This window comes from Pleuronectes platessa, chromosome 15, assembly GCF_947347685.1.
Source record: "Pleuronectes platessa chromosome 15, fPlePla1.1, whole genome shotgun sequence".
Taxonomy (NCBI): Eukaryota; Metazoa; Chordata; class Actinopteri; order Pleuronectiformes; family Pleuronectidae; genus Pleuronectes; species Pleuronectes platessa.
Genome location: NC_070640.1, coordinates 10,041,579 through 10,067,958, shown reverse-complemented (window position 1 = coordinate 10,067,958; position 26,380 = coordinate 10,041,579). Strand labels below are relative to the sequence as shown.

Sequence of the window (26,380 nt, the reverse complement as noted above, 5' to 3'; positions counted from 1 at the left end):
CCTCGGATGTAGAACAGGTCAGACAACTCTGTGTTTGTGTTTGTGTGTGTTGCTATGTGCATGTATGTGTTATACTGCCCAGACTGGTTGGTGCTTTTATCATCGATCTTCCCATCAGAGCTGATCAGATACCAGAATATGGAACAACACATTGTTGTTGGATGTAAGTTATGTACTGTAAAGTGGAATATGATGCGGATGTGGCCTCTGTAGCACGAGTAGTCCGAGCAAAGCTTTTACTCTTTATTGAACGTGTGCATTAACAGAAATAAAAAGTAAACAAACATTTGTGTTTTGTGGGGATTTTGACAACATCTGTCAGTCCACACTAAAATGTGCCAGTTTCCACCTGAAGCTGTGTTACATTATTACGTCTGTGTGACAGAGCCCAGCACTGGGAACAGTGGGCGACTCTTCATAAACTGGGCAGGACAATTCATCCCACTATAATGTGGTGTTGATGTTGATGTTATAACTGCTATCACTTCCATACAGTGTCCGATAAACAATGTGGTTTTGTTCACAATGCTTACTCACTGAAACTTCCCAGCACTTGAATGGTTCTAATTACCAGAACTGCAGAGAAATAAAGAAGTGAGGAGTCCTGCGGAGTTCAAAACCAATGCTCTCATTACTCTCATGAGGGGATCTGTCATGTTGTGGTTTATCAGTTGCAGATGAGGGGTTTCCATTTGAATAGAAACTAGTTGACTTGATTGATTTTAGCACATAGTGTTTAGGAATTCAGTGTAGAGCAGGTGAAGTGACTGGATGTGCGGATGCGTCAGTTGTAGATGTTGATCGCTGCCGATGGCTTGTGTGTGTGTTTGTGTCGACTAAAAACCTGAGATCATGTGAGCATTGGAGGAAGAAGCATGATGTGTGTGTGTGTGTGTGTGCTGATCTTCAGCAGTGTCAGGAACCTTAAGGACCATAAAGCAGGTGAACATGAATATACTTTTTTTAATCTTCATAACTTTTACCAGCAGTGTGGATGAATTTCGTGACAACAATTAAAAAAAGTTGAAAAAAGGCAATAATAACACAAAACTATTTGATTCAATTTACAAAAGGAGGAGACAAGTATGACACATAAGAAGATTATGAGACAGCAATGACCAAGGGGGGGAGTTGGCAGTTAAGTTTTTGGTTCTCTTGTCAAAAAGAAAGAGAGTTTGTTCCCACGGACTTTGTGGTTGTGAGTGAGACAGAGAGAGAGCAGACAGGAAGTGATTCTGATTGGCTGTGAGCTGCAGCAGTGCCTGATTCGTTTGGTCAGGTGTTGCTGTCTCTAACTGATTTCCAGAGAAGAGGGAGAAAACACCTTCAGTGTGAGTGTGCACGTGCGTGTGTGTGTGAGTGTGTGTGTGTGAGCGCACGTGTGTGTGATGGGGGCTGATCCTTAATGAGCTCTGTGTTACACGTGTGTTTATGTGCTTTCCCGTGCCTCCTCTTCTCTGTGCCGCAGTAGAGATCATCTATTTAGAGCTGCTTTTACATTATGAACAGGAAGGCCCCTCCTGCATCCTCTGTCTGAAATGATGTGTTAAAGTCACAGGATCTGGGCGGAGGAGCAGCGAGATCATATTTACTCATTCAACACTTATCACCGTCTTGCTTATCACTAACAACTGTCACAAAGTGTTTGAAACACACTTCAGAGATTTGTCAGCATCTGTTCACCCACATTATACGCTGTGTTGGGGGAAGCGGTTGCGAGCCGCTTTGCACTTCCTGCACAACAGTTTCATTAACAAACATTACATGACATGTGGTTTAAGTGTATCTGTGAATTGAGTTGAGTATGTGACATGATGCTACTGATGCTAAAAAGAAAAGGACACGACCTGGTATTTGGGGCAGGAGTGCACACTTGTTAGCACATAGCTCATTATGAATAAGTTCTCTGACGCTAAACTTTGCAGTAGTGGTTTTAGAAGATTAAAAACACATTGAACAGAGTAAGAGGAGGGTTTATAGTCAATTTGGTTTCTGTAGAAGTGTAACCAGGAGTTTCAGACCGTCACACTCTCACGTCTTTGACTTTGCTTACTGCTGCAGTTCAGGGTCACACCACAGACCAGATCTCGTGGATTTTGTGGGTTTGTTTGTCATCCGCTGGCAGAGTTTCATATATTTAGAATCCAGTCCTTCAAATTGCTGCGTATTTTTACATCATTTCTATTCCTCAGCAGCTCTGGACCACAACCATCGAAGCCATCATTTAAATAGCTTCCCTACCACTCCTGATTTAGCCTAATGAGGTATCGATTAGGTATTGGTCATATCAAGATGCATGAAATCTGTGATTAAATGTCGTCCCACATGTCACTTTTTAATCTCTCTGTGAGAAAATGATAGTTCAGAATGACGAAAAGTTTGTTAATGTGACTGAAATATTTACTTTATTCAGATTCTGTTTGTCTTTTTCTTCATCTTATCATACCTGCACACACACACAATAAAAGCGTCTTTATACAAATCTTAAGTCAACGTCTGTCCACCTTCTTGCAGAGCTGAGTTCCACCCTCATGGAGAAGATGCAGGCCCAGGAGATGATGAGCGGCCTGAGGTTACCGGAGCTGGACGACATCGGCCAGTTCTTCCGCTCCCTGCCGACCTCCACACTGGTCGGCATTGGCGCTCTGACCGCTGTGCTGGCGTACTGGCTGGCCACCAGACCCCGGCCCATCAATCCACCCTGCAGCCTGCTACACCAGTCTGAGGAGGTGCCTGTAAGGATGGAGCATGCGCACACACACACACAAAACAAAATGTCCCCCACACTTTCTACGTTTTCGTTTAAAAACTGTACCCATTGCATTCTACTCCATTCTGTGATATCCAGATGAGGGAGGCTCTGATAATGAGAATAATAAAACTGCTGATAAACCTAATTTCCCTTCAGTTGTTATCGACGTAGACACTCGACAATAAGCTTCGTGAGCAGGGCTGCTTTAGGTTTTCACGACTGTCCTGAGTTTACTTTAGTGGAGATCGTCTGGTCAGTAACTGGTCTGGGATAAGAGGAAGACCTGCAGACACCATGACATGTCCCTGTTCTTCTTTCTACTTTTAACCGGACACAGAGTCAAATTTCTGTGCGCTCCTAAAGAGATGGTATAATTGAGCATCAATCAAAGATGAAGCTCATTTTCATAATAATTACACACAGTGCAAGTGGGTGATTGAGTGACAGTTATTTCTATGCAGCCTCTAGTGGTAAGAGCATAGAAACGGCAACACAACATACCAGCCCACTTCTGTACGTGACCTCTATTACTTAGTTCTTATAGTGGGAATGTGAAAGAAAGGGGCTGTGGTCTGATACTTACTTAAATTATTTGTTTGTCACAAAGCATAGACATGACAACTAATGTTTAAGTATAATGTACTCGTCAAAATATGTGCAATGTTAAAAAGTGAAAATAAAATTGTCGATCAGCCCCTCAATCTGCTTCTGCTGTAAAATGTAATGGGTTCTTCTCTGTCCCCCTATTCGCTGAGAAATCTACTGAACTTTAGAAAATCCTAAAAAAGAAAATCCTGTATCTGCCCCCTGATCTGTTTACATGCCAAAATGGAATGAGCCTTTCGTTGACCCCACCCTTCCACCAATAGTAATCCGTCCAGTCTATTTTGTGGAATCCTGCCAAACAACAAACAAACAAAAGAGGAAAACCAAACCTGCTCTCTGGAGATGAAAACTAATTAACGTCAGTCACTATTCAAACTTACTCTGTGTTGCTTTTTTTAAATTCATAACCCAGATTTACCCTGGTTTACTCATCAGCCACCACCCCAAACCAAACCCACACACAAACAGGTTTGTGGTTAATGTGAAACTACTTTCAAAAGCCTTTTATGGCTATGAGTGTTTTTTCTTTTTACACTAGACACACACAAACACGTTTTTCCCCTGGTCAGAGTTGTGTTGTGAGTTTCCGAACATGCCTGGCCCCATAATCTGCTCAGCCTAAATGGCTTATTTGCCAAAAGGAAGATGCTTCAACTTTTTTTGTCTTCGTCGGAAATTGACTCTAAGCGCCCAGAATTCATGTCACGGGGGTTCGCAACGAAGCAGGGATATTTTTTTATGAGCATTTATGAGCTTAACAAAAGAGTTCGATTACCTCGAGCAAACCCAACGTTTAGAGACAAAGGTGTGAAGACGTTGTTTATGGTGTTAAACACACTCTCTCTTTCTCTCTCTGTTTCCCTCTGTTTCCCTCTGTTTCCCTCTGTTTCCCTCTGTTTCTCTCTCTCTCTCTCTCTCTCTCTCTGTGCATCAGCATGAAGATGGTGGTCGCAGGTCCATGATGGGCGACGGATCCAAACTACTCACTCATTACCATGACGACGCCAGGACCATGTATGAGGTCTTCCAGCGAGGCCTCCACATATCTGGTAGGAGCACACACACACACACACACACACACACACACACACACACACACACACACACTCCGACACTCCGACAGTCTTGTGGCCTGACCACAGATCGTCCAATCATGTCGCTGCTGCTGTAGGTAAAACGAGTCCTCTGGTTGCCAAGGTGATGGCCATCGTTGCTAGGGGTAACAGTGTCAGGGCTCAGAGAGAGAGAGAGAGAGAGAGAGATAAGTCGTAAGTTATGAACAACAATGCAGCACAAGGTGTAAAATGTAATAAGAACTAAAAAAAGGAATACAAATAAAAAATACTTTTTACAATAAAATAAGTCAAGCCTGTTTTTTAAATGTGTAAAATAAAGAGGGTTGTGTAACCTGGGTGCTGTGGCGTTGTGCAGTCTGATGACACGCAGATCTTTTGTGTGTCACTTTTTTGTGTTACAATTACCGCACGGGCAACCTATTTATTTCCAGTTTAACTAAATCCACATCCCCCTGAAATCCAGATCATGTTGATAAGCAGAACTTGTGATTTCCATTTGAACTATAACAATCTCATTTTACTATTAAAATGAAATGAAAAGCACTGCATTCAAATAAACGTTTCACTGAATCATTTTGAATTGATAGTATGAAGAAATGTAAAAAAACGTGAAAAACATCTGTCATTAAAACCATGAATTATTCAAGGCCTCTGTATTTCCCAGCAGGTTTGGGCATCCTGAAGGTTCTAATGTTACAGATCTGTTTCATTTATTTTAACACTGACACTCGTCTCATGTCTCATTGTGTGTTGAACAGGTGATGGACCTTGCTTAGGCTCGCGGCTCCCGAACCAGCCTTACAAATGGCTGTCCTACAAAGAGGTTGGTGACATGCTGGCTCCTTGTAACGACGACAGCTGCTCTTAAAGCTCAGAACAAGTTTACCAGAGGCTAAAACCCTAATGAATGCTCCTAAGACTTGTAACAAATAAAAGTTCAGGTTGCTTTCAAAGTTGCTTCATTATTTAAAGATATTTTTCATTATCTTAACATGTTATTAGCTTGTCATAAACATAAATATCACTCATCATTATCATCTTCCTTGTGACATTTAATGAGCTGTAATTTAACTTGTGCGTTTAGGAAGCTTTTAAAGTCAACACTTGTGTTGTGTGGTTTGCAACCTGTGCAGCACAGCAGCCACCCAGTTTGCCTTGCAACGAAATCAAAGTTGTAGAATTTCTAACAGCTAGTGCCAGCCTCTCCTAAATACAATAAAAACAATCTCAAAATAGAAATATGACGATGTTATAAAGTACACAAGGGTCAATGGCGGAGGTCAATGAGTCACTGGTGAACAATGTGCAACAACTCAAACATGACATTATTTTATCAAAGTCAAAGTACAAGTTCAATATTTGCTGATCTAACCCAGAGGCGATAAGTTGAGCCCAATGTGACATCGATCACGAGCGTTGGTAGATGTGTGTCCACAGTACCTGACACGCTGTGTACAGTGGAGCTCAGAACTGTCCACGGCACATCTGACGTTTTGTAGAAAGTCATGAGACCGGGGGGCGGGGGGGCAGGGTATTTTCTTAAGTGATGTAATTCCACTGTAAGTTGACTTACAGTGGAATTACCTACAACACTTTTCAGTAGCATCATGTCAGACGTCTGGGTGGAAGTTTTCTTTCTTCTTTTCCCAAGAAAGCCTGATAAGTCTGGACTTGTTTGCCGTCTCATTCAGGGAGAAGGAATCTGTCTCTGCACATCACGTGTGTGTCTGTAATTTATTCTCAATACAGGTTGGAAAATAGTGTGGCCCATACTATGACGCAGAATCAGTATCCACTCTTTCCTAATCGTCACCGCAGGACACTTTACTTGGTGTTAAATTGCAACACACTCATGAAGCCACACAACAAACAAGAAGAACTCCTGCCTTGTGCTGCAGTGTCTTCTGGTTTTGTTTCTGTTCCACATGGTCCAATGTGCTGCTGTCCCTTCTCCCCCCTCCTCAGGTAACAGCCCGAGCCGAGTATCTGGGCTCCGGCCTGCTGCACCAGGGCTGCCAGCCCAACCCCAACCAGTTCATAGGAGTGTTTGCCCAGAACAGGCCAGAGGTGACTCTCACTCTTTGTCTCACAGTCTGCTTCTCTGTGTCTCACGATAGGGGTTCATGATACAAACACATGTACTACACACTGTCCTGCTCATAAACATGGTTGTAAAAGATGAACAAAATTTGCCTAAATTGTAAACAAAAATACTAGATGTATATGTAGGGCGATATATTTCATGTATATTTAAGTGCTCCCTCTGTGAAAATCCATTTTATAGACATGTCCCAACTTGTGCCTTTTTTTTTTTTTTTAAATGTGTTTATTATTTTCCAGAATGAAAAAGGAACACAGGACAAACAAAAATGTAAAGGATAAGAAAAAAAGACCCACCCCAAACTAACAGGATCAGCACATCCTAGTAAAGAATTAACAGAAGCCACAGTCATGACAATAAATTAAACATACAAATTTACAAAAGACTACACAAAGTGAAGAGTAAACTAGCAGATACACACAGCAGGCGTTTCACAATGATCCATACTTTAGTCCTTTCCTTGAAACAGTTGCAGTACAGGGTCCCACATCCTATCAAATATGTCTCCCCTGTCTTCATTATGAAGTCTCAGTCGCTCCAGGTGAAGCATATTTGCCATTTCTCTCAACCACTGATCGTACGTGGGTGCAATGTCAGACTTCCACCCACGAAGAATTATCTTCTTCGCGATCACAGTTCCACTTGTGCCTTTTAATCGGATAAAAGACATGTATGAACAAAATAAGCAGTCAACCCCATGACTGAGTTTTTCCACAGCAGTATAGAAACGCCAGTCAGAGCTATGAATAGAATCAAACAGTTTGTGATGTCACATCAGAAACGAAGCTGTGAGGGAGGGGAGACGGGGAACAGGGGATCATGGAATGAGGAAGGTGGAACGTTACATTTAAGCCATTTCAAGGCCATGAGAGGAATGTAAATTATGAGGATCACCAGAGAGGTTTGGGGGGTTGTAATAAACTACTGGAGCGGGACGAGCTTGTGTTTAAATGTTTCAGTCTTTACCCTCTGACCTTTGACCTCTGACCCCTGGCTTGTGTGTGATTGTAGTGGATCATCTCAGAGTTAGCATGCTACACCTACTCCATGGTGGTGGTTCCCCTTTATGACACTCTGGGCCCAGATGCCATACGGTTCATCATTAATACTGGTAAGAACACACACACACGCACACGCACACACACACACTGACACAAACACTTGTCAACGCTGTATGAAAGCGCTACTCACAATTATGGAAACCCATTTCTGCCAGTTAATTAAAAAATAAGATCAATGCTTGGTCAAAATCTTAAAATGAAAAAGTCAAATTTAAAAGATAAGAAGTCCAAATTATGATTTAAGTTATAAAATATTTTTTGGAGTTTTTAAGTCATTATTTTGAGAACGTTTTTCTTGATTATGATCACAAGCAAAATGGAGATTAGCTTCCATACTTACTACTAAGAATAGAGTCACTCTTTATTCACTAGAGAGAATCACGACTTAATGAGATATTTAATAGTTTTTACTAACAGGTGATTCAGTACACTTCGTGTCAGGCCTTTTCATCAAATCTCATCAGTTTGACTGACTAGATTTTTGCAGCAGATCTCCACCTCTTGCCAAATCCATGCACAGTTTGTTCCCTGCTTCCTAAAAGCTTATTCAATGACCACAAACGCTACAGAGACAATTATACAATTAGTACTTTATGTTTGAACTGAGCTAAATATAAGTGTTTGAGGCAGAAATTGACTTAACTGAAGATAGCCAACCCAAACCCACATCTGGGTTGTTTTTTGTCCTGTTTTGTTTTTCTTATTCTGTCGATAATCACACAAGGGTCCGTATGCTCTTGTGTGCTCGTGTCATTTCAGCGGACATCTCCACGGTCATCTGCGACAAAGTAGAGAAAGCTCAGGTGCTAATAGATAACGTGGAGCGGAAGGAGACGCTGGGCCTGCGAAGAATCATCCTGATGGACGCCTTCGACAACGCCCTGGTGGAGCGCGGCAGGGACTGCAGCGTCCACGTGCAGGCCATACAGGAAGTGGAGGTGAAAAAACAATCCCTGTGGGTCTGGTGGGGGAAATGGATCAGTCACAGTCTTGAGAAGTATGTCTCACGGTCATGTATGTGTATGTGTGCATATGAAAGGGCGAGAGTCTTTCACAGAAGCTCGAAAATACTCAAATAATGGAGTGGTTCCCCTTTTTCTACGGTGCCAATCCAGATTAAGGATATTCACATCTCGTATATCTCAGCGTATTCTGGTGCTCTTTAGTTTACAAGGTTTGCACGAGTTTCATCTCAACACAAATCAGATGAGTCATATTTAGAACTATTTAAATGATCTTATATGTGAATGAATCCAATCAGGATTTCTCATATACAACCCGAAAGCTTTCAGAGGTAGTACAGCTCACATGTAAATCTGCACAATAAAACCATAGCCTATGTGAAGAAAAAATTAAAAACTAGTTGGATGTAAATGCCACTAATTACTTTTAATCTGAAAGCAATCTCATAATCAAATTCAGTTTAGGACTGAAACCACATTTAAATCATTTAAAAAAAAATCAAGATCCATGAATTCATTCCTGGGAAATCTTTGAAAATGTGAAACAAAAGCCTCATCGCTCATAAAGAAAGGGATTCCTGGACCCGCCCCTTTGTTCAGATGTGTGCCAACATTGAAAGGATTCTTTCTTGTCATATCCTTCCACCAAGTTCCCTGGAAACGCATGATCCTGCTGAAACATCACACTCACATACCTCCAACAATTCTGAGCCACAGACGCATTAATAAGATCCACATTCACACAGGCCTCTGTAAATCTGTCAGGTTAGGTGATTGTTGCCAATGGTTAATCCAAACCTGTCGGTGAAACAGATTTTTAAATGACTAAGTCACCACAGTGTTGTCAGCAGAGACAGCGCAGCAGGCCAGTCACAGCAAAGTTTGAAATGCACCCAGCACGCTCTGGAATTCTTTGGCATGTTAGATGAGATCTTTATTGACTCATCCCTGACTGCATGGAATCTGACCGACGGGTCCTGTCACACACAGAGTGCACATTAACATGGCCCTCTGTGTGGGACATGGTTATTTTGAGTAAATTCACTGCTTGTAATATAATAGGTAGAATGGGAGTAGCTGACAATCACATGTACATAGCTGTAATTTTTCTGCGATGACCAACCTCAGCGTGACGCCCTGCCTTCATGGAACCCAAACGAATTATTGTAAATGCTGCTGAGCTCCACCTCTCTATGAGCAGGCCTCTGAGCATGTTTACTCTGCGTCGACATGAATCCACATGGAGCCCGGACGATGACTAATCACAAACGATCAGATCAAGACTGACTCACATTTATTTTGAGTTTTATTGATCCTTTATTTAACCAGGAAGGTCCCATTGGGACACATGCTCTCTTCTGCTAGGGCAAGATGGGCAGCAATGAAGTAAAAGTTTCAAATATAAGTACAAGCAGGGACATATTACAGGCACACAAAAGATACAAAAACAGAGAACATACATGGAAACGCGTATGAATCGGTAGAAACTATTGTTGCCATTCTTGATTCATCAGATCTCAGGGAATTAACACTGAAGCTACGCTCAATAATGATTTTTTAATGGCATTTATTTATTTGAGTCTTTTCTCTTTTCCTCTCAGGCTCTGGGCAGAGAACACTGCAGAAAACCTATAGTAAGTATTAATTCACAACTCTGTACTGTGCAACAACATTTAAAATCTAATCTGAAATGTCTCCTGCATTATTAGATCGTGGATCAGATGGATATGAATGCATCTTGTGTTTGTAGAAACTAGAAGAAGTACTTGATTGAGTTTCATGTCTTTAGATTAACATTGATATTTTCCTTTTCTCTGCAGCCACCAGCACCAGACGACTTGTCCATTGTCTGTTTCACCAGTGGAACCACAGGTATCAGTTGTTTAAATTGTGAATAACCTGGTTCTTTTGTGTTTGTGCAGAGTAAATTAAAAAAATGGGAATATGTGCAGCCCGGTCTAGTGGCTAACAGCACATCTAGTATTTTTCCTGAGACTGTTACTATCTCTTAATTTTTGTAATTTTCTATTATGTTAATCACACTTTTAATTGGAAACAGGAAAATACATGATGTGTGCTCAATGTCTAGGAATGCTAAATTTAGATGAAAATACTGTCTCTGAAAGTATTTCCCATGGTGCACTGTGCAATATCAAGAAACAATATAGTTATGTTTTCTATGTATTCCTGTTTTTTGGGGGCATATGACCTGCAGCACTTACACGTTACCTGACCAGAGACTGCTCTTTCCCATTCAGCAATGTGCTTGTGATCATCAGTGTTCGGTCTATTTTCTATGTAATTTATGCAAAGAGTTTACTGCAGACATCAAAACATGTGGACGGGTCACCTCCAACACGATATCTGATCGATTAAACACTCGCCCACATTATTAGTTGCCAGGTTGGACAAAACAACCTGCTGTCAAGGATACGCCTCTCCTAGAAAGGAAAGGTTTTTTTTTGTCAAATTCTTTTCCAGGTCAGTGGCCTGACGGTATTCTCACCTCACAGTCTGCTGAGTTAAAAAATCAAAGCGTTAACACTCCGCTGGCCTCGCAGGGAGCTGCACACATGTCTCACTAATAACAGAAAGGAGGTGGCTGCTGAATCCGTCCCCTGCCCTTTGCCCAGTGGATACAGCGTGTCACCGTCAACACACGCAGGTCCAGGCAGCGTGCCAGTTCAGACTGGGATTGCTGAGAATGAAAGGCATTTACAGTAATTAATGGTAACGATCAAATCAAGTTGTTCACAGTTCAAAATGTTAAATTTGAAAAGGATCTTCAGACGTGTGATAAGCACAAAAATGGCACATCCAGGGGTTTATGGAACCCCACTGTTTAGTTGAATAAGATTAATAACAGCTGAAAACTATGCAGAGCAATTCTATTATCAATGCTTTAAGATTTGTTTTCTTAAGACTGCAGTTTTTAAATCCAGTATATGGATACAGATGAAAGTAAACCACAGGGCAGCTCTTGCTCCTCCATTACGCCTTGAAATTATATTAATTATAATGATAATAGTAATAATAATAATAGTTTGTGAGGTGGAACTGGCAGATGAGCAATCACTATGAATGCAATCCAGTTTGGTCAGGGGAGAATGACGGGAAAGACAAACTAACATGTTTTTCTTGTGTCAGACGCCAACATGTTTGGTTGTATGTCTATTTTCCTAAATACAAAGGAAGTACAAAAAACAAATCCAGTTTCATCACATTAGCAGATTAAATTGAAATCAACAGAATAAATGACCCTCTCCCTCTATTTATCGTATAAACGTACACATCTGGACCCCCGGCATGTTCTGACATGTAGAGCCATTGTCTCCTCCCCAAAACCAACCCCCTGCAACCGGCAGACGAGGGAACCAAAGCCAGGTCATGTGAGGACTCACTGGTGTCAGTTTACACGACTCAGGGTTCAACTGGTGTGCTGCGAACGCTGCCACCTGCCGGCACTGGGGGAGACGGCCCGCCACCGCTCCATTTAATCAGGTCCAAGTTTCCTCCCATCACTCTGCATTTCCCGAGAAACTTGTCTGCAGCTGTGTGAGTCACACAACAGGTTCAGACACAGGAACTTGATTTATGTAAGAGTCTTTAGATCACTGTTTGTGGGTGGGTGGGTGGGTGTGTGTGGGTGGGTGGGATCAAGGAATTCGGTGACATGACAGTAACTGAGAAGGTCATAATGGTTTTTAGTAGGAAATGCCCAATGAGTCTCTGTCGGATGGCTTCAGGCTTCAGTTTGTTTGAGTTGTTATTCAGACGCGTATTTAAATGTTTTACAGGCAAACAAAACGATATCACAGATTTGAATATCTCACACTAGTGCAGCTTGATTTGGGAAATAATGCAAAATAGTAGCATCAACTCAGCATTTATACATCGAGTGTATATGTGGGTAAAGATATCAAATGCTCTGGCTGCAGGACTCCGAAGAGCCAAAGAGCTGTTCACCTGTTCACCAGAGTTTCACTTCCGTCATGTGTCTCTTCTGTGTTTGTTCACACAGGAAACCCGAAGGGGGTCATGCTCACCCATGGGAACGTGGTGGCTGATTTCTCAGGCTTCCTCAAAGTCACAGATGTGAGTGACCCATGATTATATTTTGCCACTTTGATATCATCCAGTTTCTTTTTATTACAAAGGGATCATCAGACTGGTTTACGCTCTCTCTCTCTGTGTGTGTGTGTGTGTGTGTGTGTGTGTGTGTGTGTGTGTGTGTGTGTGTGTGTGTGTGTGTGTGTGTGTGTGTGTGTGTGTGTGTGTGTGTGTGTGTGTGTGTGTGTGTGTGTGTGTGTGTGTGTGTGTGTGTGTGTGTGTGTGTGTGTGTGTGTGTGTGTGTGTGTGTGTGTGTGTGTGTGTATTCTGCTCCACGTCCTGTTTTCAATAAATCCACAGTTTGTTGCGAAATCCTTTTTATGGCCATTTGATTGAGTCTCTCTTTCTTCTCTCCTGCAGAAAGTCATATGCCCCAACCAAGACGACTGCCTCATTCTTCCTCCCACTGGCTCACATGTTTGAGAGACTCATTGAGGTAATTGGGCTGAATAGAGATGTGCCACCACAGGATTGCTCATAGATCAGAATGTGTTCATGATATTCAAGCTGTTAGGATACTAGCGGGGCAGAGGAAGGATCAGCAGCGTGACATGGAAGGTGGATGGAGAGAGATAGAGAGAGAGAGAGAGACACTCCTTTTCCCTTTCCTTTTAAGTTTCGTTTTCCAACTCATGGGGATAAATGCCATGCCAGGCTTTTTCACCCAGTGGAGCCATGTTGCATAATTTCCCAGTCTAAAGAAGCACACACTCTAATACAAACACAAAGACACAAACACACACACACAAGCAGCTGTCTGAAAACATTCACATCCAAATGGCCTGCTATTGAAAAAAAGTAATATTATCACAGGAAACCAGAGAACCTATTTAAAAAGCATGGCAGGGAGCTATTTACTGTGAAACCACGGGTTTGTCTGCAGCTGGTCACTGTCACATTTCTCCTCTGCTGTTAATCCACCACACAAGTGATTCATTTACCAATGGGCTTTTGTATTTTTTGTCTCTGTCCAACTTTGTGGATGACGACATATAAACAGTTGGCTTACAGACCTGAGGCCGACGTCCTGACTGATGGCAGGAGGATGTTGTTTTTATCGAGAATTCCCTGAAGCTGAAGCCACTGGTCAAGTCAAACTAATACCACTTTTGATCACTGATTCAGGATCAAATAGAATGTAGTGGAACTTTTTGTTGCTCAAAATTACCTTCAGCCTTAATGAACCCTTTCCATAGTCCTTACATGTTAGGATATCATAATTTCCCTTGTTTATATGTGTGTTGCCCTAATGTGGGACCAAACCTGGTCCTTGTAAGGCCAAACGTCATGTCCGAGGGCCTGCTTAAGGCTGGGGATAAGGTTTTAGTTATAGGCCGACCTCAATGAATGTAGGTCAATGGAAGTCCTATTCAGGACAGCTGCACAAACTTGCGTGTGCGCGTGCGTGTGTGTGGGTGGGTGGGTGTGTGGTTCAGGTATTATTCATTTGTGGGGACCAAATCTATTTACACATCAGCAACAACAACAAAAGAAATCCCCATATTGTAAAATATTAGTTTAAGGTGTGGACTTGTTTTAAAGTTAGGTTATGTTTTGGTGTAAGTCAAGGTTAATGTTAGGAGTCACATTTCGGGTTAGGCAAGTTGTAGTTAAGTTTAGTCTCCAGCAAATGACATCACGGTATCTCTTTAAATCCTCTGGAATCACGGGAAGTGTGTGTGTGTGTGTTTGTGTGTGTTTGTGTGCGTGTGTGTGTGTGTGTGTGTGTGTGTGTGTGTGTGTGCGTGCGTGTTTGTGTGCGTGCGTGCGTGGGCGCCAATCGAGCTTCATCAGGTCAAACGAGTGTGGTTCATGTGCCTGCAAAACACTGCAGGGTTGATAGCGACGCCAGACTCCCAGGAAACCACCTTAGTTCCCCATAAAGCGGCGGATGAGATTACACAACAGGAGTCTCACACTTACACACACAAACAAAGCACACTTATTGTCTCACATCGAATGGAAAATGTCTCAATCAAACGAGGGAAAAAGGGGCTGGACCTTCCGCTTCTGTTTCATTCTTATTCAGTCTACAAAGGTGTCCCAATCTGCAAAAGCTAAGATTTTGAATACAGAAGTTTTCATTCAAAGGTTCAAGTGTAAGATTTCAGAGAGAGGGATCTATTGGCAGAATTTGAATATTAAATAATCCTACTGGTGTTTTCACGAGTGTGTTTTATCTAAATTGTACAAATTGTTGTTTTCTTTACCCTAGAATGGGCTCTTTTTATTTAAGTACTTTATATTTACATCGGGAGTGGGTCCTCTGTACGGAGGCCACCATGTTTTTTACAGTAGCACAAATTGGACAAACCAAACAACACAGGTTCTCCTTCATGTTTGGAAGGGGAGGGCGGGGTGAGGGGTACTCAGCTGCAACATCCAACTTCACCACTATATGTCTCTAAGTTCTACACACTGAACTTTTAAGTGTCCTCCTTGTCGGTTTGTACTAAAACCTCCTCTTGTGTCTAAGTTCAAGTTGCAGTTGTATCGCTTCATTTACCTGACAGTTCAAATGAAAAAATTGGCCAAATAAATTAATTTTTTAAGACTAAAAAAGCAGTTAACCAAGTACTGCAAGTACTATATAATTATGAATTATGTAATGTTCTGGAATATAAGTTGCAAATTTGAAGAATGTATCCTACAAAATAGGACAATGTTGTCTATTATGAATTTATAACTATTATAATGTTCCTAGTTTTGTTTCATATTATTAATAGTTAGTATATGCCTGTTTGCTAAAGTGTTGTGTGGTATGTGTTGTTGAGCTCTTGCCAGGATGGGAGTATTTCATTGGTCAGATAATCTGTGTGTGGGGGCTGAGTGCTCCCAGATGTTTGTTGTAAATCTGTCACGGTCACTATCAGCCCAACCGGCTGGGGCTTTCTTTGTTTTGTTTTTTCAGATGATACAAAAAAGGAAGTTTTACTGTTGTTTCAGGGAATCTCCGCTCACACTCTGAATATTCACTGTACTGTACAGTATTTATTTTTATACTCTTCTACTTCAGAATTTTGTGTGTTTTAATATATTAGTGATATTCATGCAGTTTCAGAACAGACAGGCCGACCCTCTGGAGTTTTGAATAAAGGACACATTCGAACCACTTACAGCTGTAAAATACTGTCATATATAAATTAGACTCTGCAATAATACTTTTACATTAAGACTTAAAGTACATTTAGCTGTGAATACTTGGCTTTACTTGTACTTTACATGGTTTGTTTGCTTCGGTAGGATGAGTCATTTCAGTCACTGAGGGTAACAATGACTGTCTTCCATACATTAAAACCTAAAACAATATTATGCAATATACAAAGTCAGGTTCCTCTTTTGGCATGGGAATCAACTGACATGGGACTTGTAAGTGTGAGAGTAGACAAATGATGACTGATACATACACTGGTATTTCACATGACGGCCCAACATCTGTTTATTGAACCCATTTATTATATCTTATCCTGTGTGACACATCGAGTAGAGTCAGGTGTTAATACGGCCACTCAGCACTGTGCAAAGAATGTTATAAACATAATTATAAAATGTTCTCTCTAATGCAGTTATGACATAATGCAAATTAATTGTATTGTCTTTCAGTATATGCCAGACAGCTGACTGTGTTATGTGTCTGTCTCTGCAGTCTGTGGTCTACTGCCATGGAGGACGGATCGGCTTCTACCAGGGCGACATCCGCCTCCTGCCAGACGACATGAAGACCCTGCGGCCAACCATTTTCCCTGTGGTGCCTCGACTGCTCAACCGCATGTACGACAAGGTGAGAGGAGCATCTCGGATGATTCAGTTCACTTTGGTTTTCTCCATTCATAAAAACACCGGCTATGGAAATGATTGACCTATGGCGGCGATTTGGGGTTTGAAAATCAAAAGTACTTCTATACATGGTTACCGTTACTTTTGGAGTCTGGCAATTCGTGTAATAAACAAAGGGAAGAGAAGATTCTATCTACTTTTCTGTAAGTTAATATATTTTACATGTGTTTTACATTTAAAATAAACAGGAATTTCCCAAAACAATCTGAGTGCTTTGTCGTTTGCAGATTTTCAGCCAGGCTAACAGCCCACTGAAGCGCTGGCTGCTCAACTTCGCGGCAAAGAGAAAAGGTGCTGAGGTCAGCAGCGGGATCATTCGCAGCGACAGCATCTGGGACAAAATCTTCTTCAGTAAGATTCAGGTAAATGGTGTTGCCTCTCCACCAGAGATAAAAACAAGACACATAATCAGACTTGCTGCATTAGCTGCTGACAGGAAAGTCTAATTGGAGTCGATCCCAGCTGCTTATTCACTTCTGTGCATTTCTAACACAGAGGATTTCAGATTCTTTCATGATATTTAATAGACGTAACATGTTGAACCATCCTAAAAATGTTGAGATGGAATGAGATACCTATTAGATACTAAAGAAACACTTTTCAATGTCACTTAGAGTCAGACAGGTCAGCTGCAATGAAAACTCAGCTCAGACAATGTCCCTTTGAGTATTTACAAAAACGAAAAAAGACAATTGAACTTGAGGCTTTTTTAGCTCTATAATCTCATTTCACCCATTCCTTAAAATCCAATATAAAAAAGGCAGGTGTAAAAGGCTAGTAGTTTACTGATAACCTGTATTTACTCTTTAGTTTGTTTCACTGTCGTTTGAAACATCTTGCAACTGACCCCTGTGCAGTTGGATTACCCTGTGAAAAGAATCAAATCTGAAGTTTTCCACTTTGGTAAATATTTCCGGCTAAATTAAACTCAGCTAATCGGCTTCATCGGGACTATGGGGGTGTGGTTTGTTGAGATACCAGTGACAAATGAGCAGAATGGTCATCAGATATCATCAGAGGAGCCACTGTGAGAGAGCACAGGGAACAACCTCAACTCGTATTGAACTGACTGAGGAAACAGAACGTGTTCAGGGTCTTTAAAGCTCAATACTCCATTTGTTCTAATCCATTGTCAACATTAATATATTCTTGGATTTTTTTTTCAAGATTGTTACCATTGTTATAATAAAATATTAATAATGGGTATATTGTTGCATGTGTATATTTATAATAATATGCTTTCTCTTTGTATAGGCCAGCCTGGGAGGAAGGCTGAGGATGATTATAACAGGGGCAGCTCCTACCTCGCCCAGTGTCCTGGGATTCCTCAGAGCAGCTCTGGGATGCCAGGTCAAAGACACACACACACACACACACACACACACACACACACACACACACACACACACACACACACACACACACACACACACACACACACACACACACACAGACACACACACACACACATACACATACACATACACACACGTACAGCAAGCCAACCACTTTGTACACCACCTGCTCAGCTGCACATGGCAGACAGACACTGTGAGCGTCTAGCTGGTGAACATTGTTTAACATTTTTCAGATAAAGAGACAAATGTTTCCCTCAGGAGTTGATAAAGAGACCAAAACAGGATTCTTAATGAATGCCTATGTTGGTCTGTAACTGCACGACGTCCAAACATGCAGCTCTATGCCAACAAGTTCCTCATATCTACTGTAAGGTTGATGATAAGTGAATGAGGATCACATAACCTATTTCTGCTGCCACCATGTGGCCATAAACAAATCTAAAGCTAAGACTGAACCAACAACAGTCCTGTTCTTAAGAAAGTGTCAGATAAACATCACAAAGATAGATACTGAAGTAGCACCAGCATACACTAATAGATGTGATCCTAAACCACACATTCACATATGAATACAGTATGTGGGTGCATGCATGTCCTTTACACAATCTTGTTTGTGTGTAGGTGTACGAGGCTTACGGCCAGACGGAGTGCACAGCTGGCTGCACCTTCACCACACCTGGAGACTGGACGCCAGGTGAGTCGGCGTTTACGCAACAGACCGAGAAAAGATCCTTATCTCTGCCCGACTCACTCGGCCTGTTTACTCAACCACAGGCTCGGTTCAAAGGTCTAAAAGTGGCATTTGACTCCCACACTGACACAGCATTAAATATGAAGTCACTGTCTTTAAACCATGAAAAGGAATTCTGTTATCACTGCTGCTGCTGCTCAGCCTGTACACGCCTGTTATCAAAACTGTGCCAGTGGGGGGGCCGCACGTCTTATCAGCCTGATGAATGATTAACAGACTGCCCTCAGCAAAATAAGCAGGACGTGAGGGTTGTAAACAGCAGGGGAGGGTGAGACGGATGGAGAGAGAGAGAAGCTGCCGGGCCACATTAGTCTGTAGCAGTAGTAGAGTTCAGGCCAATGCCAACATCAACAAGCGGGTAAAGAAGACGGTCCTTATCTGTCATTACTGCCGCTATTTACCTGGCAGGTTTCTGCATTGTTGGTTTAAGCCTTTTGGCATTGATGGGGATTTTCCATGTCGATGAGGTTAACACTTAATGAGGGCACTCATTCAAAAATAAGTTTATAGATAAAGTCAAAACACAATAAGGCAGTGTATTTTAAAACTGATTTAATTTGTTATTATTGAATGTTTATGATAGGACTATATCATATTTTTAATAATGAAAATAATCATCATTATCATGTAAAAGTAATAACAAAAGTGGAATAGGTCTCGTCATTTACTTTTACTTTTCGAAAATAAAAATAATTATAGGGTTTATGTATTTGCTACACACTATTTCCTCAAATAGTTTCTGATTAAAAATGTAATGCCTGCCCTGAAAAATCTAAATTGTTTACCGACATTGAAAAGATACTTCAGTTGGAAACACACAAAAAAGTTGCTTTCTCAAATTAAAGTTAACAAGTTATATTATCACAGTTGATAACTTTAATTTAAAATAACTTTATTTACCTGTGTGTGTTACCAATTTCAGTTAATTTGTTGGTAAATAACTTTCTTTTTTTCAGTATATATCAAAATACAAAATGTTTGTCAATCAACAATAGTTTGATCTCAGTTTGGTGAAGAGAGATCCACATTAGTTTTGCACTGAGAAGACATGGCAGGCTATGGATTGGTGAAGGGACCAGTTTTCGAACGACCTGTCAGTGTGAACCCAGGATACATGAGAACTTGATAATTCTAAGATGGCGTCCTGTCCGTTCCAGTGACAGTTGTTTGCCTCCACAATTTTTGTTTTTTTAATACTTCTAGAGAACAACTGTGACATGACATCACAGCTCAGCGCTCTTCCTCAGGGCCTAGTGAACATGCCAACACCTGCTCAGTTTCATAAGTTTCCACTCAGTTGACAGAACTGAAGTGACTGTTTGTTTGTTTTGTATTAAAAGGCTCAGTAAGAAAACCACATGGAAAAACTTTATCGCTTTGTAATTACATCCACTCTCCTGAGAACAAGGTGATGAGTCAGGACTTTGGTAGATGTGTAATTGTCCTCTTAAGCAACATAATTGCCAAAAAATAACCACTTAAAAAGTAAATTATTTCTCTCTTCATCATTTTCATTTACTGCAGATGTTTCAACAACTGCACAAAACACGAGACTTTAAAATCTGTTGCCTACATGTGATTTCAAACAATTTTATATACAACATTTAAAACTAAATGAACTGCCATTCCTCTGATACAGTGGCAGGAGTAAGTGGCATTCGTTTTTATGATCCTTTGATATAATCTTTTCTCTTCATGTTCACATATTTTTAGGAAGGAAAGACAGCAGAACCAAAAATGACACAGACACGATACTTGTTGTCTAACCACATATCAGAAAAGAACCACAGACACGAGTGACTGGCAGCTGGTATGTGCCCCTGCCTGTCGTGCAACTTACAGCAGGCTCAGCAATTTAGGACAATTAGATAACACTTACCATTTACAGTTTTTCTCCATTGCTTTGGCTCATTTCACGAAACAGAAATGACATTCTCAGAGCTCTAAGTGCAATTGGCAAAATAGCCCATATGGTTCAGCACAACTACATAGATCACCTTCAAAGGGTCATATCTCACCCAAAACAGTTAACTCAAGTTTCAAAACCAAATAATTTTCTCATATAAATAGTCAGTGCCCCCAAAATGAAAAGTTCCTTCTCGATTGCTGTGGCTCATCTCTCAGAAAAAAAAAGGACATTCTCAAAGCTTTAAATACATTTGCCAAAATAACATAGATGGTTCAGCAAAACTCCATAGCACACCTGCAAAAGGTCATATCTCTCCCAAAACAGCCAAATCATCAATCAAAACTAAATCCTTTTCTCATACAAATAGTCAGTGCCCCCAAAATGAAAAGTCCCTTTGGCATTGTTTAAACACTACAGGTCAAAATGTTTAGATGTTTTGTCAGTATGGCAGTGGACCATAGAAATATCCCTCATGTGCACATTTCAATCTTGGCTCAGTCCTTTGACACTGAATGGTTACAGTAGATGTTTTCTTTCCAGAATATTATGTGTATCAAACAGAAAAAAGATTAATTCAAGGTTTCACATAAAATGCTTTATTGAACTCATACTGCCATGGAAATTGTTACAGTAATTGCCATACATCGTGCTTACAGTAACAGAAAATGTGTACAGCACAATATACTGTCAAACAATAAGCACATCAAAACTAAAATTTGGCATAATGAGATATGACCTTTTGAAGGTGATCTATGTAGTTGTGCTGAACCATATGGGCTATTTTGCCAATTGCACTTAGAGCTCTGAGAATGTCATTTCTGTGAAATGAGCCAAAGCAATGGAGAAAAGCTGTAAATTCAGGCTGGCATTGCCCCCTACTGCTCGGTTCTCATATTGCATGAGATATCTGGATCTATGGGGAAACGCATCTTACTTCTCTTCTCTCTTTTCTTTTGAGTTTTTCCTATCCTGTCTTATTATTGTGTCTCTGTCTGACCAACAGGTCACGTCGGAGCTCCGCTGCCATGTAACATCATCAAACTGGTGGACGTTCCTGATAAAAACTACTTTGCCTCTAAGGGAGAAGGAGAGGTGAGCTGCTTGATTTTGAAAGAAAGAGACGGACATATTGCACATCCACTGTATAATGAGGGTAAATGTTTGTGTTCAGTGAGAGTTCAAGATCATTGGAAATTTGACAATGCCTCTTCGATTGGACGACACAAGGCCAGACACAAGATGTGGTGTTGAAGCGAAAATCACGATAAACAGAAATTAGAAAACCTAACCTCAAATAATAAAGATGACAAATAAGAAAACACAACAGCAAATCACTATGACAGCATTTTTGTCAGTATTAAAAAGACGAACAGTGCGTCCGTCCAATCAGCAATGTTAATGTGTTTCGTCCTTTGTTGTTAGTGATTTGACGTCATGATTTCGATTCAGGGCCACAATAAAGATGTGAAACAACGTTTTGAGATTATTACCAGAGCAGAAAAAGATCACAAAAGATATGATATATACCCTGATCTTCCATCTAGGTTTGTGTGAAAGGACCAAACGTGTTTAAGGGCTACCTCAAAGACCCAGAGAGGTCGGCCGAGACGCTGGACACAGACGGCTGGCTCCACACCGGAGACATCGGAAAATGGTTACCTGTAAGAACCTACAGATTACATTGGACTCCAATATTTACTTATTATCGTCAAACATTTTGCTCCTTGTATTTGTTTTCACCCTGTTCTCAACCTCATGGCTCGTGTAGAACGGCACGCTGAAGATCATCGACAGGAAGAAGCATATCTTCAAGTTGGCGCAGGGCGAGTACATCTCCCCGGAGAAGATCGAGAACATCTACATTAGGTGTGAACCTGTGGCGCAGCTGTATATTCATGGTGACAGTCTGCAGGTAAGGACAATATCAAACTCACACACACAGATGCACACACATGCACAGTACCCTAATGTTGCGTTGACATGGAGTCTGTCTCCTGTTCAGACTCTTAGTTGTTTGTACACCATATCAAACCAGGAGAAATAAAATACATGCTCGCCTTCACGTCTAAAATCTTTTGACCTTTTCTCCTTGTGGTCATTTGCCCTTTGCAGTCCTGTTTGGTGGGGATTGTGGTTCCTGACCCTGAAGTAATGCCTGGATGGGCCAAGAAGAAAGGCATGCTGGGTACCTACAAGGACCTCTGTAAAAACACGGTAGGTGACACATGGCTCAGACCTTTGTGAGATATGATCAAGCTTCAGATAAAGTTGTTAATGACAGACGCTGAGAAGATGAAGTTTAAGAAAGAAAACTCTACTTTTTTTTGGCAACAGGAGCTAAAGAAGGCGATCCTTGAAGATTTAGTGCGTCTGGGCAAAGCCAGCGGCCTCCACTCGTTTGAGCAGGTAAGCAGGGAAAAATCTGTTAAGATATATTTGTTTGCTGCTTCATTTTCTTTGTGTCTTTAAGCTATCAGAGGATTTATGAATACATCTTTCTAGGGTCAGAGTTTTAACAAATTACTCCAGTGGAGTTACAGTGGTCTAACCAAAGACTGTGTATAAAGATGGTAGAGTGTCGGTCATGAACCCTGCCTCCTCCATGTTAGCAGATGGGACATGGACCAAACTAAAAAGTCAAAGTACTCGACAAATACAAATTTTCTCAAAGATAGTTTCTGTCAGGTAGTTCTTGTCACACTGAAGTGTTAATTTTCCTGGTGAGTTCGGTTTTAGAGACTGACTCACTGCTGGTGGAGCACAAGTCTCGACAACACCTCGATACCGCAGATCTGTATCCGAGATATTAAATTCCTCGATAGTGGGAGGACTTGGAGATACATGATTTATATACATGTCTTTGTAAATAACTTATTACATTATGTGATTTATGTATGCATGTCAGTGAAGTGTTGAGTGTACAAGCTACTGGATGATCTGAATTTCCCACAAGATTAATAAAGTATCCATCTATCTATCTATCTATCTATCTAACTGAAAAATATTTACTCTGAAGCACATTTTTATTTATACTGTTGTTCTACTTATTATTAAATCTGTATTTTTGAAAATGATATAAAAAAACAAACAAGTATTAAGTAAGTATTTGTTATAAGTATAACAAATTCAGTCAGGGCAAGTTAATAACTTTATGTTTATTTCCTTGGTTGATTCCATGTTTTAAGCGAATGCCTCACAATATCACCCGAAGTTACACAAACATTCACCACCTTTTTTATTTCCTGTATTCAGGTGAAGAACATCTACATCCACAACCAGATGTTCTCCATCGAGAACGGCCTCCTGACTCCGACGCTCAAGGCCAAGAGATCCGAGCTGAAGGAGTTCTTCAAGGGGAAGATCGACCAGCTCTACAACAGCATCTCCATGTGAAGGCCGCGGGGACCACGTTTTTTCCCTTGAGCATCTTAACACTAAGATCTGCTTCGACCGCCGACGTGCCAGCGGTCAGAGATGCTTCACCTTGGGTTTAACGTGCTTCAGGAAAGCAAGTGAAACCTGGCTTTGCTTTGTGAGATTTAACAGCAGCGAAATAAAAACAAATCAAACAAAGAAATAAAGTGAAAGGTCGTGCACAACGTCGTGTGCATGTCCTTGTTATGTTTGCATTTACTGTGTCATAATTAAATGGAGCGACAGGTTTTTAAAAAGACGGTTATTTAGCTTCTAGACTTAAAAATGGAATTAATTGCTTTTCATTATGACATGAATTTTCAACGTCACATTTAAAAACAGAACAAAAACTCCTGATGGGCTGAATGTGAGAGCACAAGGATGGACACATGTCGCAGTGTATCTTGCTCCGACTTTTATTCTACCAACAGAAAAAAGCAAGATGACTGTACTTAAGAAATTTATAATGAGCTACCTTTTGTACCATGAAGATATTCTCTCTTCTGTCGATGTAGTAAATATATATACTGCAAGGTTCATCCATCCTTAAGTCTCATGCCAGCAAGAATTGGCTTATTGTCCCTGTGCTGACATGTGATTGAGGATTTCGTTTAAACTTGGCACAAACATAGTAATGACAGTGCTTCGTGTGCACTGTTGTGTAATACACCTTAACTTAGCTTCCTGTGTATTTGTTTTTAATGCGACCTGGAAAATTGATGTCACATTATGAATTGTGTTATTGTCCATTAAATATGAAGTTTCAATTTCGTTATGACACAGTGTAAACGCTCAACCCACATATATAAATGTGTGTCGTTTTTCTTCGTTTGACTTGTTCTCATTTTGCCACGATTGAATCTTCCATACACCGCTACCTGCGATCCACCCAAACAAACCATCAAATGCTCCGTCCCCAGCAGCACACACTCATCAGCACTTTTATGTTGAGAAGTCCAACTCCTGTTTCCCGCTAACTCTGCTCCTCCATCAGTTTCAACCCACCAGCCTGAACACTCAACCAAAATCCACTGCTGGGCTTTGACAGCTGTGTCTAGTGTAGCCAGAGGAGAGGTGTAGATGTGAGGGAATACTGACACCCTGTGCAACCGGGGTGAACTGCGTCCCCAGTGGGGAACAGTTCACTTCACCTGCAGCAACATCTGAAGTTATATTGAAACCCCCGATTGTTGCACAATTAGACCAAAATCCACCTGTCTGAGAGCAGGATTACGATTGTAAGGAATCACTGTTGTCGACACTGTTCCACTGTGGAGCATCACAGATCGTGTCGTGTCTCCACTCGTCTGTCATCCGCAGTTTGGCATGCATGCTCCTCGTTTATATGAAGGACTTGCCCCACTGTAACGACCATCAAAGTTCACGCTGCACACTTGACACATTCAAATCTTTCATTTGTTGTCCCGTCCGTCTTTTGCACAGAGAGTATGAATGACAGGTAAAAGGAAAACACACAAAAAAAACGAACACAACACAAAAAGCAGAGCTCGGGGCAATGCATGCAGTTTGCCCTGCAGTGCTGGGACCGTTAGCATTTGACTTGAAAAATGGGCAACTTATTCTTTGTGGCCATTAATAGCAGGTTTGTATACAGCTGCCCCACAGCCACCGCTGCTAGTGCAAGGCTTTGTAACGTAGGCAAAGCCGATGAATTCCACTCACCGAAAGCGAACAGAACATCCATCAACTTTTAAAACAAGTAAAGAAAATGATTTTTCTCTGAAGGGGGGTTTACACATAGAAATAATGTATAGGCTTTTTAAGTTGATTACCGTCCCAAAGCATAAACAATGTGGATGTACATAAATGAGGACAGCTAGATGTAAGCATATTTATTAAATCAATGGTTTGAATGGATTTTTTTCTTTCTCTTTTTGCGTGTAGTGAGATGAATTGTAATTATTTATTTATCTATTCTGCTGTAAAATGGAATCAGCACCATATCCTTGTAATGATTGAGTGCAGCAATAGGGATGAGGGAGGGCGGGGACTAGGAAAAAAGGGCAGTGAAATAAAAGATATTCTGGAATGATTTTAAACCGGTGTCTGATTTCTTTCTTCCTGTTTTATTCAAAGCTTTTTACACAAAGCTTTTGTTTTTAACATTTCAAAGAACTAGTATATATTTATCTACCTTTTTGTAAAAATGTATGCAATTTAAATTATTCTTACAATGATTTAAAGTCGCCGTGAAATATCAGCTAAATGAAAACGTAAGTCCTTTTTAAATGGCTTCTATTCCTGTACTTTTACTTAAGTTACTTAAAGTAAATTAATGCTTTCATACTTGATGCAACCTTGATTTCAGGAGTTAGGCAATTTTTTTCTTTATACCACAGTATTTTATTCAGGTACAAGGTCTTGGTACATCTTACATCCCAAGTTATCCATGTATCTGAAACGTGTATTAAGGATCAAAAGC

At 40.8% G+C, this 26,380-nt stretch overlaps 1 protein-coding gene across 1 annotated transcript; it reads left to right on the top strand.

Moving 5' to 3' along the window:
- Nucleotides 1-322: 322 nt before the first annotated feature.
- Nucleotides 323-24,761, top strand: acsl6 (acyl-CoA synthetase long chain family member 6). Its single transcript, XM_053442404.1, is given in 22 exon segments — nt 323-942; nt 2,515-2,735; nt 4,293-4,407; nt 5,193-5,257; nt 6,400-6,501; nt 7,547-7,646; nt 8,356-8,534; nt 10,160-10,192; nt 10,379-10,430; nt 12,580-12,653; nt 13,029-13,063; nt 13,065-13,104; nt 16,315-16,449; nt 16,733-16,867; nt 17,760-17,855; nt 18,485-18,557; nt 21,527-21,615; nt 22,068-22,184; nt 22,292-22,435; nt 22,636-22,737; nt 22,858-22,929; nt 23,776-24,761. Coding segments are annotated over 22 exon segments (2,187 nt in total). The 5' UTR covers nt 323-875; the 3' UTR covers nt 23,917-24,761.
- The last annotated feature ends 1,619 nt before the right edge of the window (nt 24,762-26,380 follow it).